This window comes from Cydia splendana, chromosome 8 (assembly GCF_910591565.1).
Source record: "Cydia splendana chromosome 8, ilCydSple1.2, whole genome shotgun sequence".
In the NCBI taxonomy this organism is placed as follows: Eukaryota; Metazoa; Arthropoda; class Insecta; order Lepidoptera; family Tortricidae; genus Cydia; species Cydia splendana.
This window is the reverse complement of record NC_085967.1, coordinates 995394-1009419: the sequence shown is the minus strand read 5'-3', so window position 1 is coordinate 1009419 and position 14026 is coordinate 995394. Positions and strand designations below refer to the sequence as shown.

The 14026-nt window shown below is 39.0% G+C and overlaps 1 protein-coding gene across 1 annotated transcript; it reads left to right on the top strand.

Annotated features, from left to right (window-relative positions):
• Positions 1 to 2900: 2900 nt before the first annotated feature.
• On the top strand, positions 2901 to 11771 carry LOC134792603 (E3 ubiquitin-protein ligase rififylin). The gene is made up of 7 exons (XM_063763835.1): positions 2901 to 3334; positions 4886 to 5080; positions 5470 to 5556; positions 6922 to 7080; positions 7674 to 7958; positions 10821 to 11003; positions 11461 to 11771. Exons 1-7 carry the CDS (start codon positions 3073 to 3075, stop codon positions 11634 to 11636), a joined length of 1347 nt encoding a protein of 448 aa, XP_063619905.1. The 5' UTR covers positions 2901 to 3072; the 3' UTR covers positions 11637 to 11771.
• The last annotated feature ends 2255 nt before the right edge of the window (positions 11772 to 14026 follow it).

Here is a 14026-nt window from a genome sequence, read left to right as displayed (position 1 = left end):
ATCGCTTTCTCCCGGTATACGCGTGCCTCCGTGAGGGACAAAACATACGCAATGCGTCACTATGATTGGTCGAATTTATTTGTTGCCCACCAATCCCACCATAATCCATACTAAATTAACGGTGGGGAACAAAAATATGTGAGACTGTGACAAGGACAAACAATAATAGCGCTTTCTCTGCTACTCCTACTGAAAGATACGTAAGACTATCCCGTTCTGTCAGTTACCCCCACCACTCCACCACAGGGAGAAAGAGATATCGCTTTCTCCCTCTTACTTATGGGTGCGTTCCACAATGACCTTGGTGCGGTGCGGTAGTGTGTTATGGCTATAAGATGGTCAAGCAAATCTTGTCAGTAGAAAAAGGCGCGAAATTCAAATTTTCTATGAGACTATATCCCGTATTCCATTTATCGCGCCTACATTTTTCAAATTTGCTGCCTTTTTCTACTGATATGATCTGCTTGACCATCTTTATATTATGTAGAGTGAGTATCAAGGCCTATTGACTTCCTTGAAACGATGTGACCCTTCAAAATTGTACATGTGTTGTCCGTTCCCAGACGAGATTGCCAGTAATTAACATCAAAATATTTTACTACAGCAACATTGCTAGAACTGGCTTTGTCTATAGATACGATTTCTAGGAACAAATCAAATTATTTTGATTTGTATTTTATGAAGTAGTCATATGTAAATTATTATTTATTTTTTGATATATGTATATTATTATCTATTATAGCTGGTCAAGCAGATCTTGTCAGTAGAAAAAGGCGCGAAATTCAAATTTTCTATGAAACGATATCCCTTCGCGCCTACATTTTTCAAATTTGCCGCCTTTTTTTACTGACAAGATTTGCTTGACCAGCTATATATTTCAGTTTTTCTTTGTCTATGTTCATAAAATCTACGAAGGGTAGACGTGCCTCTACCCTCCTTGATAAAATAAAAAAAAATCTTTGTCAATTGGCCTCTTTGATAAGCCTTGATTTGGGTCAGTAGGGCTACCGCCAATACCGAAAATCGTCAATTGCGGGCATTTTTCTCTGTCACTCTAATTACGCCTTCATTGGAGTAAAAGAGTAAGATCCCCGCAATTTGCGAATTTCGGTTTTCGCGGTAGCCCCTCTGGCCGGTAAGAACATAGACAAGATAAAAGTCTGTAATGTCAATGCTGTCATTTAAGTCATTTAATGCAAAAATATCAATTTTCATATAAAACGATTTATTCACTTGAAATATATTTATTTACCTATTAATTTTAAAAATAAAAACTATTCATATGTACGAGCAACATATCTAAATGCGTCTTCGCACAGACTTAGTTAAATTTTAACCGTTGTCTCTCTTCCTTCCTTGCTGTATGTATCCGGCAATGGCGACTTTATCAACAATTCTTATCCGGATTATGGAAAGCCCTAATGTGTGTGTGGAAACCGTTGTAGTAAATCAGAAACAGCGATAATTTCAAGGTAAGATATATATTAATCTTTAAATAAAAATGAGCGTGCTAATTACCAAATTCAAATATAATAATTTAATCTTACTATCCCCGTAAGTCCCGCGGACGCTATATCGCGTCCGAAATTATAATCAAAATTCAACATAGATGTAAAACCCCACATTGTTTAAGCTGGTAACCCTAGGAATTAGCGACGTTAGTAATTAGGAAGATAGATTATATTGTTTAATTTTTTGACTATTTTGTTTCAGAAAGTGAATCAGCAGATGGCTTGAGCGTGAGATAATAATATAATCCTGGGCCGTCATATGATTTCTTGGGAAAAGCTCAGAAGGGCACGTATCTGCCGCATATCCAAACTAGAGGGCCTACCGCGAACCACGTTCGACGTGTTGCCCCTCTGTCGCGCGTGTAAATTCGTACGTAAGTGTGACAGGGAGGCAGCACGTCCAACGTGGTTCGCGGTAGGCCCTTAGTTTCCCGGTGACCAAGAAGGCTGCGCGGAGCTGTGAAGCAGAAAATGTCCGATAACCGGATAGATGTAATAACAACTTGTAACCATTTGCCATATCAGTGTATGTATTCATATGTATTATGAAAATATTTATATCTTAATAATACGTAACTTTTTGTTACCTTTTATATTTCGCGAATTTCTGAATATAGTACCTAATCATTATCTTTTAACGTATTTTTTTACTTATTTGTGAAATGCTAATTTAAGAGCCCAACAACGTGCACACTAGCGCCACTGCTAAATAATCGTGATTATTTAAATTTAACGACATGTATTTAAAAAAGGGGCCGCTACGGACTGTATTGTGTATTTAGGTACCTTTTGAATACATCAAACTAGATTTTATGTTGCTGGATTCGTCGATCTATGAGCTCAAAACAAAAACGGCCGTTTTAACTTTGGACGGGTAGATTGACGAATCCAATAACATAAAAACTAGTTTAATGTATTCAGCAGTGGCGCTAGTGTGCACGTTGATGGGCTCTTAAAAACCTGACCCCAACAAAAAAGAAAAAAATACAAAAAGAAATTCCCTCTCTGGGATTCGAACCCAGGACCATTAGCTTCCTGGACTGGATTACCGCCAATACCCGCTAGGCTAAACGGGTTGTCAATTCTAATTACAATGGTATCCTACCAGAGCGCTAGTAGTATAAACGAACTTTTGAAAGGGACATTTTTTTGTATGGAGTTATCGTTCTTCTCCTAGTGAGTATTATATTCTTTGGTGAGTATTATATTTTGATGTAGAGCCCCTCAGTTTTTTATTTTTTATATTTATTATTCTGAACATGTTCTGAACGCATTCATACATTGCGCTCCTGTACACGCATAGGAAAGTACAAGAGACTCAAGAGTGCTGCTATTGTCAACAAAGCGACCAAAAAGCGACGTCTATAATTAATATTCGTGTAACGAAACGCAACCTTCCATGATGGCAGATGTTGTGTGAATGTTTATTTTTTTATAAAATTATCAAATGCCCTTTCAAATCTTGAAGAAAACCGTAAATAGCTTATCTAAAACTCTGGTCATGAAACTGTGATAATTAGAAACGTATCGGTAGTGGAGCGCGAGCTATTGAGCATGTCAAATGATAGTGCGAGGACGCGGTAGTAAGATGCCGTGCGAGAGTTGTGCGGTGCAATTCAGCGTGTTCCGCCGCAAGCGGGCATGTTCCGAGTGCGAGCGGTACTACTGCGCGGGCTGCCTGCGGCGCGGCGGCGGCGCCATGTGCGCTCCCTGCCGGGCGCTCTCGACGCGCCCGCTGGCGCGACCAGCCATAGCTCATCTCAAGGTCCGGGACCTGCAGTGCTTCTTGCAGCGCCAGAATGTGTCCACCCGCGGTTGCGTCGGTGAGTACCCTGACAAGACTTGGTGCGACAGCTTGCGGGTAAGTCTTCTAGAAAATTCGCTAAAGAACGCAGTTCGACGTCATGTTTACATCATGCGTTTGACATGTTGGGAAAACCCCTTTATTAGGCATAATGCATAATTCTAAGAATAACAAATAAGAGATCTATAAACGCTACTTCTATAAATATTTTGGCTGTATGCCTGACCATTAGAATAAGATACAATGTGTACTTCTATGTACAATGTCATTTATATATTCTGTATGCTTTGTGAGAGTTGATAAGGATATAATCATTATCTTGTTAATAATTTATATTATACCAACCTCAGTACTTATATGTTTGCTGTCCAAATAAACAAAACTAAAAATTAAAGCAGAATCATCATACTCAAATAGAAATAACAAACAAATGATGACAAATTTGTAAATACCAGTTGCAACCTCTGATCAACTACAGTCAAACCTGTATAAGCGAGACCTCAAGGAGCCAGAATATTTTTCTCACGTATAGAGGTTTTTCTCTAATCCGAGTTTCTTACTCTTAGAGGTAAGGGATCGGAGATTTCTCGCTTAGGCAGGTTTGAAAAATAAGTTGCAGTGATATGTTCTTGTATTACTAAAATTACATAGGTACCTATTTATTCGATTCAGCTAATATTTATGGAAACCAAATTTCTGTGAATTTTGCTTTTGTGATTTTCTGTTCTCGGTAGAGATTGCAATTTTTATCTTTAACACTTATTTTTCATTTAGATAATCCTAGAATGTGTACAACCATTCTACACAATCGATACGTAGGCACTGAGCAAGTTTGATCGAAAATATCGGTTCATGGCGCACATTTGTTTTTCTCAAAAGGATCAAAAACAATGACCTACGAGCTACGGGACAAATCCTTTTTTTATAAAAAATATTAAAATGGTCAGATTCACCACGTGTGTGTTAGTTCCAAGAAAATTAGAAAGTGTTAAAAATAACGGATAATGATTACACTCAGGATTCTCCCTTATAGAGGCCAAGGGAGAGACACTCTGATACAGAGGTTCAAACGAGACAAACAACTCTCTCTTAAACATCAAACAACAACATTTATTCAGCAAATAGGCCACAAGGGCACATCACACACATCATCATTGAATTTACATACAAGCAAAAATAATAAAATAACATACATCCACATTCTTATAAAATAAAACTAACAATTTAAACTAATGTATTACAATTACTTACGAGATGTATATGGTCTCTTAATGTCGAATTACATAAAAAACCTATAATATTAATATAAAAAAAATACAGACAAAAACAAAAAAAAAATCTACAACGCTTAGAGGTGTAAATGTCTCTAGGTGTCAGAACTATAAGATTATATAGTTAATCAAATTATCCTTAGAGATGTATAGGGTCTGGATGTAAAGAGGTTTGGATCTTTCGCCAATAGAGGTAATCTAGGGCAAAAATGATGGGGCCTTATAATTACTCTCGCTAATAGAGGTTTCTCGTTTATCCAGTTCTACTTTATCCAGGTTTGACTGTATTCCTATTTCAGAAAAAGAAGAGTTAGTATCACTCTGTGTGTCGCACGTGAACAGCACGGCGTACAGACGGCGGGCGCCCCGCGCGGAGCCCTTCCCGTCCCTCAAGGGCATCACCAGCAACATCAACAACTTCATCAACTCCACCTTCGACCTGCGACCACCACCGAGACCACAACAACAGAGGCCACAGCCTAACACCAATGGAGGTAATATGAGAACAGACTAAAATAATCATTTGACTTGTGTCTACTATGCTTATGCACACTCGTAACAGCAGTGTGGAATAGTATTCTGGGGAAACATTAAGCTGTACAACTATTAAAACTGCAAAAAGTTTGCCTAACTAAATTATTAAATTGAATCAAGAAAGTAAATTAATAGCACATCTAGAAAGTAAGTTTCAATCAGGATGCGACAATAATTTTTTTACGTATTTAGGTGGCTGCCGTTACTTAACCCACCAACAGCGCGGCAGCTGACGTACACGAAGGTCATTACATCGCCCTTAACCACTTTTCGAGTTAATACCCGGGATGCGATGACAACGAAGCGCCTTGTTACCAGATTTATAATTTAATAAATATTATTGTTGCAGGCGGGTGCTACAACGCGGCACACCAGCACACGCAGAACCCTACCCCCGCGCAAGCGCCGCGGCGCGAGCGCTTCACTCCCACACCAGGTCAGTGACCTTTGCTATTGACTGATATTATCGACGGAGTGAGGCAAGGTCTTTGTGGCAATTAGGGGCGCGATTTAATGTTTGTATAAAAAAAAATATAAATATGCTAAATCGACTGAACTAGTAAACTATTGACTACAACACCTTGTTTAATCCTAGACAGCCAAGGCAATTTTCAATTTGCGGGTTTTTAACACCATTGTTTTATTAGACATCGGTTACACGCTAATTCTGGCGTCAGTTCAGTCCATCATTATGGTCAGAATGACGAGAGAATTATTATCGTCAATCGTGTAACACTCGGACTGATGGACTGATGGTCTGGACCAGGGATGTTGCGAACATCCACATCCGCATCCGCGGAACTTCCGCATTATTTTCAACATCCGCATCTGCATCCGCATCCGCATAAAATCGATGCGGAGCTTATGCGGATGCGGATGTCGAACAAGTCGATACAGGAAAGTCTTAGCGGCAGCGTAAGTGCTAGGTAATTTCGTCATTACTCATTACCTATAACGAAATCGTGTAGATCCAGAAAAGTCGGCCAAGTTACTGTTTATTAAATAGACTATAGTTTGAAAAAAAAAGAATAAGTATTCTTCGGTAGAGCTCCAGGAAAGCCCAGTTGCTTTTATTACGGATATTAAAATATGAGTTACTGACTATGTGGATACTAGGTATATTATAGTCTAAAAATAAATCGCATTATCATGTCATGATATTTGATAACTGTATCGATATGATACAGTTTACAGATACAGTTTGATAACTGTAAAGATGATTTGAAATTATAGATAAGATATTTGTTTTTGATTGAATGTTTTATCCATGATTGTTAACATGCAAATAAAAGATTCAGTTGCTAACTAAATATTATGGGTCAATTTCGGAAAAAAACTGTCAGTTGCAAATACCGTTGTATTTTTGCCTTTACCTTTTTCTACGAAATTCACTGTATCTTTGCCATTAATTGTCATATTAGTATCGCCATTTCGTATTTCACGTCTCGTAGATTACGTTACGTTAACTATAACGTTAAACTAAGACAGAAGAACCAATAAAGACTTACGATGATCTCATATGTTAGGCTACCCAGCAGATTTAGGTATAGGGAAAACCTAGCCCGCCCGTGACGTGGATAACATGGTAGCATTTGTGTCTCATTTAATCGCGACGTTTAGGTATTTTAGCACTTGGTTATCGTCGTCCATTTCGCTTCATTATTTGGGGTATATGTTGCTTATTTATTTATTTATGTTTTGGAGATCCAACAGCTATCTATACAGAGTATCCCAAATGAATAAGAGATGGAAAACCAATTACATGATCACACATGTATTGTTGTGTTGTATATGAACGCAGGCGGTCAGGAGCGCATCTCCGTACCAGTGCCATCGGCAACTACTCCTGGGGCCGCGGCTGAGACCGCTCATGTGGACACGGCAGACTGTCTCGAGGTCGAAGACTTAGATGACTCAGGCTGGGAGTTTGTCCGGCGACCCGCCGATCCTCTACCCAATGGTAAGAAAATAACATCTGGCCATTTGTACAAACAGCAACACTCTTTAACTGTCCATCGGTGGACCTTATGCCTTTTGTAATAAGGTTTACGAACTGTCAGTTAACAGTGTGGGCGATGGTATGTAGGAGTGCATCTGTACCAGTACCATCGGCAACTACTCCTGCGGCCGCGGCAGAATCCGCTCATGTGGACACGGCAGATTGTCTCGAGGTTGAAGACCTGAACGATTCGGGCTGGGAGTTTGTCGTAACATATATTCGTAAGCTGGAGTGTATGCCCATAACAATAAATCATTAGTTGAAGCCGGATATATATGTAGACACGCCATACTTCAGGTTGTCATACGGTACATAAACACTTCTATAGGCTCCTAGGTGCCTCCAGCATCTGAAACACATTGTAAACAGCAGATTGTTACTATGTTAATATGTTGGCTTGATAACATTGTTTTATGTCCCGGGGTTTCATTATATATGTATACTGATGGTTTTGGGTTCTGACTAAGTTTTGTTGTCACACTTGAAGTTTGGTAAGGAAAATCTAGTCTATAAAGCATAAAATTTAGTTAAAAAATACATACATCTTTTCTCAGATTCGGAAGTGCTCCTCGCATCCCCGGGCGCCTTCTCCGGCCCCACCACTCCTCTCCGAGCTGCTTCATCTCTAGAGCTCCGTTCGCCCTCCGCCACCTCCCGCGACGCCGACAGCACATCGCTACAGGATGAGCCGATAGAACGGATACAGAGACCACCTTCCCCACCACTAGTGTCTCCTCCAAGGAGAGCCCCTCCACCACAAAGAGATGATTCGACACCGCAGACACCGACACACTTATTACCGCCGAAGCAAGATGGGAATGAGTCCGACTCTAACACAGGTAACTCAGAGAGAATATGATTGTTTGATCCTTCAACCCCGATAGTGCATCGCTCCTGGACGAGCCTTTAGAATGGTCATAAAGAAGGGGATGGCATGAGAATGAGTCTAATAAATAGGGAACAAGTCACATTTCGATACGTTCATCTAGACGGTATAATAAAAATATTCTTGGAGTAATTATGAGCGTTTCAAGTTTCAAGCGAAACAATACTTACAGTAGCGATCAAAAGTATTTTGACAAACGAACTTCTTTCAATATGTTTATGAATAGGGTATATATTTAATCAGTACGTTACGATTATATCTTATTCACCCTTCATTTGTTACGTTTCCACTTAGATTACTAAAACTAAACAACAGACTTAGAATTAAAACTGATAATTTGCGCTACAGGTAGATCAAAAGTATTTTGACACTTTAATGAAATGCTTTTGCTGAACTGGCAAGACGGTTAAAAAAAAACATTTCATTAATATTTAATGGCATATCCTGTGCTTTCCTCACAGCAGTAAATCGAGACGGCATAGAGTCCCCTAACTTCTGTATATGATCATATAGTATGTTCGCCCATTCTGACTGAAGACCTTGGAAAAAACCCCATTGTTTGAATTATTTCTGCACCTCACACTGGACGATCCAACGCTTCCTACAAAAGCTCTATAGCATTAAGATCAGTACCTTGACTAGGCCACTCAAAAACCTAGATTTTTTTGCATTAAAGAAGCCTTTACATGACCGGATTTGTGCTTGAGGTCGTTATCATGCTGAAAAACCCAGCGAAGTGGCATATTTTCTTTTGTATATGGTATCATTTGTGTGTAGAGTAAATTTTCATATACATATCGAATAATATCGATCCATTATCCCATCAATTCGTACGAGAGGCCCGACTCCATGGCGAGAAAAATTTCGCCAAGCCATTACGTTAGGGCCACCAATGCCACCAGGCTAGACTGGGTGGGTACCTGGTATCGCACAACGTGTCTTTTGTTATTTGGACGACGCACATACTTGATACCATCCGACGACATTTAATTAAACTTGCTTTCGTCACTCCATAAAGTTTTTGACCAATCGGCACTTGTCCACAACTTGTCACGAATCGCGAATGCTAATTGGGATACCTTACTCTTTGCTGAAATATGTATATTTTTAGAGTTCCGTACCCAAAGGGTAAAAACGGGACCCTATTACTAAGACTCCGCTGTCCGTCCGTCTGTCTGTCACCAGGCTGTATCTCACGAACCGTTATAGCTAGACAGTTGAAATTTTCACAGATGATGTATTTCTGTTGCCGCTATAACAACAAATACTAAAAACAGAATAAAATAAAGATTTAAGTGGGGCTCCCATACAACAAACGTGATTTTTGACCGAAGTTAAGCAACGTCGGGCGGGGTCAGTACTTGGATGGGTGACCGTTTTTGGCTTGTTTTGCTCTATTTTTTGTTGATGGTGCGGAACCCTCCGTGCGCGAGTCCGACTCGCACTTGGCCGGTTTTTTTTAATGGGCGTCGACCATGTAATCCATGCTCTATTAAGAGTAGTTTAATAGTAAAAACAACAACCTTTACGTTATAGTTTTTAGGGTTCCGTACCCAAAGGGTAAAACGGGACCCTATTACTAAGACTCCGCTGTCCGTCCGTCCGTCCGTCTGTCTGTCACCAGGCTGTATCTCACGAACCGTGACAGCTAGACAGTTGAAATTTTCACAGATGATGTATTTCTGTTGCCGCTATAACAACAAATACTAAAAACAGAATAAAATAATGATTTAAGTGGGGCTCCCATAAAACAAACGTGACTTTTGACCGAAGTTAAGCAACGTCGGGCGGGGTCAGTACTTGGATGGGTGACCGTTTTTTTTTTGCCGTTTTTTGCATTATTGTACGGAACCCTTCGTGCGCGAGTCCGACTCGCACTTGCCCGGTTTTTTTTAGTTAATTTTTAATTGTTACTGTACGCTTCCATGGGTGTTCTACTGAAATCTTTTTTATTACACGATCAGTCGTAGAAGTAGTTTTTCGAGGACAACCGCTTCTATGCTTATTTGTGATGCAGTTTCGAGCCTTGAACTGCTTATTCCAGACAGAAATCAGATGCAGTCATACACCAAAAGTCCGCGAAACCTCAGCTTGCTACTTATCTTTCTAAAGTGCAGCCACACCAGCTTGCTTGAAATCGTTCGAATATGCTTTATGTTTGGCATATTAAGAGAGGTTGTATATTGGTTGTTGTATGGCTGGCATATTCAGATGTAATTACTTCCAAAATATTTAAATTCTGCAGCTCTGTTCTCAAAAAATTGTAAACAAGAACCGTGTCAAAATACTTTTGAACCCGTAAATTGTCATTTTTTGTTGCCAAGTTTATATTTTCATTCGATGAAACTAAGCTTTTTACGTGTTTCAAGAAGCTTTTAAGCCATTGATTAAATTATCAAAAATTTATTTGAAAAATCTAATATGTTTCATACAATACCAAAATTATTATCATTGTCAAAATACTTTTGATCGCTACTGTATAAATCATCATCAGCATGTATTTCTGTCCGCCTTCTTTCAATACACAAAAAGATGCGATCGCGAATAGCTAATCAATACCAATAAGTTCCGATAATTTTCTCGGAACATACCAATGTTATTTGGTACTTACCAACCACTTACGGTTCAGCGAAATAAATCACCGTGAGATAAATTAAATATCAAAGTTGTAGAACTTTTTTTTATATATACAAAATTTCCAATCCTAATTGGGGTAGTGTGGAGAGTTGGAGTTGTACGGTTAATTTGTGTATTTTTTACACCAAGTTGGTACATCTATTGCACTTATTTCCACTTTAATTGAATTTTTTGCCAGGTGGGTCGCAGTCAATAACCCTCGATGACCTGAAGGACATGTCAGCGCTGGACGCTCTGACCGTCCGTCAACTCAAAGAACTGTTAGTACGAAACCGCGTCGAGTTCCGCGGCTGCGTCGAACGGCAGGAGCTACTAGTACGGGCACAGCGGCTATGGCAGGACCACGCGAGATATAAAGACGGTAAGCTTATAAGATATACGACTATAACTTCACATTCTAGCCTTCAAGGATGGTTCAAGACATCAAGTGTCCGTTAGCTGAAAAAAATGAAAAAAAAAAATGCACGGATAAGTAATTTCGTTCAATATTTTGGATTTTGACGCGCGTTAGACACTGCGGTTCATTGAACTTGTATTTCCACGCAATTTTGGAGAAAGCACTTACCTTGCTGAACCGAATGCCACAGAATGCACGTTCGACCCTGAAGCCACAAATATAGATGGATACAATTTTTTTTACTCCAGTAAATAGAAGTCGGGGTTAGCGTTGAGCTTGCACTCTCGGAGCATGCGTTTGGTAGCCGACGCATTAGGCTTCATAAAATGGTCTCGCTTCGCTCGGCTCTTTATGTCATATATCACACTCTTCAATTCCCTCTGCCCCGGTCTCTTTAGTTCACTATTTCGTTTGTTTACAGAACTAGAAGCGCTCCCGCTAGAAGAGTGCTGCAAGATCTGCATGGCGGCCCCACTGGAGTGCGTGCTGCTGGAGTGCGGGCACATCGCCGCGTGCACGCGCTGCGCCAAGCAGCTCGCCGAGTGCCCCATCTGCCGGCAGTACGTCGTGCGCGCCGTGCGCTTCTTCCGCTCCTGAATGTGACTACAAAACGACCCGTCCTGAACGTCACGTCCGGTATGACTCTTACTCAACACACAATCGGGACGTTTTATCGGGAACATCATTTCCAAAACGTGACGTGACGGAACGAGACGTCCGCAATGTCGCTTACGGAATGACACATCCGGAACATCACTTCCGCCACGTCACAACCGGAACATCACATCCAAATCTACGTACGGAATTAGACATCTATTATCAATTACGTCACTTCCGGAATGTCACGTCCAGAACGACACAATCTTGTCGTCGCTCCTAAGCGTCACGACCTGATATTTTCATTCTAAGCGTCACTCACTATGATAATACTTAATTATATGCCTGAACATCAATAAACAATCAGTAGTCATTTTCTAGGTTATTGGGAAGGTATTATGCAATCCGCGCCTACCCAAAATATAGACTTTTAAAATGGATTTCTGAGGTTAAAAATAACAAAAGTGGTGTAAGAAATGACAGCTTATATGATCGTATATACTCATATATTATGTTTCGTCTTAAAAACTATTGAACCTGACATATGTTCAGAACATCATCTATTTACGTTACAATTCTAGGGACAGAAATGTCTTGCCATTAGCTATATGTTTAAAAGCGTATTCAATCAAAAAAAACCTTATCTTGAATATTTCGTAACTCCTCGAGGCCCACTTCCGGTGATCTACATTCGCCAGCCAAAACACGACACTGAGGTTTTAAGTATATAAATTAATTTTGATTATTATTAATTGCTTACACTTATCACACGGCAATGCACCAGCGGGCGCAGCATGGTTCTATTTTAATCGCCTGTCACTTTCGCACTTACATACTTGTTAGAATGTGACAAGCGATAAAAATGCGAACGTGCTACCGCCGTATTAATTGTATGAAACATTCCTTCTTCCTGTTAGGTATGTAGCGGTAACCGCGTAGGTTACTACAGGTACCAATATAATAAAAAAGTGTGTGTATGTGTCAGCTCCGACTTGAGTTTACTCCTTTCGAACGATTACAAAATACATTATACAATTGTGGCATTCCATCAGAGAAGGGTCCTTATGCTTCATGTGCAATAAGAACCATTCTATGAAAATTTCTGTTGGAATTTCAGACGAAAAACGTTGTTATTTGTTGACATTGAATATATAAAGTGTGTCCATGCAGCCGTTGCTAGGGGATGCGCAAGATAAGTTGCGCACGAAACATAACGTAACGCGTAACGTAATGTACCGTTTGATTTTACTCCCCATAAATATTCATATTATTTATGAAAATCGATTCTTAAGGAGTAAACTCCAAAAATGTACCATCAATGACACAGTTAATTATTTGTGAGTCTTATTTCAACGCATTAAAGCCTACATATGGTCAGTTGTGTTGCTGTTAATATTATTATGATATCTCATACACTCCGATTCACTTTCTAACGGAGCGTTTTTATTTATTTTTTGCCATTTTTATATATTGTGACCTTTTTTGCCACTTTTGTGTTATTTCTACTCAGAATCACGAGCTCTTTCGATCCTAATGAGATAAAAAATGGCCCAGAGTTTTTTTCCTATTGTGTTACCGTTTCCCCATATACTTTGTATGGCGGTAACAAAAAGGAAAGTTTGAAAAATTTATGGAAATTATACTACAATTTTTTTTCTCCTATAAAGATGAAAGGGGCTCGCGATCCTGACCTGACTGGAAATAACACAAAAGTGGCAAAAAAGCCCCCAATATATAAAAATGTCAAAAATAAAAGAAACACTCAACTATGAATTATAAAACTTTAATCGTTATTTTATTACTGTACGCGATTGTACGTAGCTTATATTTTCATAACAAATTGTTAATAAGTAAAATAAAATGAAATAAACATAGTTCACACGATTATTGACCAAAAAAATGGAAACAGTTTTTTAGCCCCGATTTAGTCCTGATTCCAATAGGATAACGGTTGTAATAAATACATTATACTCGTATGAATTATAAATCCATACTTAAATGTTATTTATATAATAAGCGATGTTTAAATCTATAGTTATATGCGACTCAGCTAGCGAAAACAATTATAGGTATATTATTATTTTAAAAGAGCTGATTTTATTAAATACGTATTATGGTTATAATTCCGTATGCATTCCGTTTAAGGAATAATCCCATCTATTGGGCCATCTATTCCGTATAAATTAATGACAATTTATAAGTTATAACAAGTTACTCCAAACAGAAATAAAAATAAATAGCTGATAGTAGCGTTAACCTCCTTAGGCCTAGTCATACAAGAAAAAAATCCAATTTGCCGTGAAATTTGAAGCTATAGTGTAGGAAATACATATAAATTGAACGAAATAAAACAAATGCAACTCTATTCCGACACAGAATAATTAATAGTA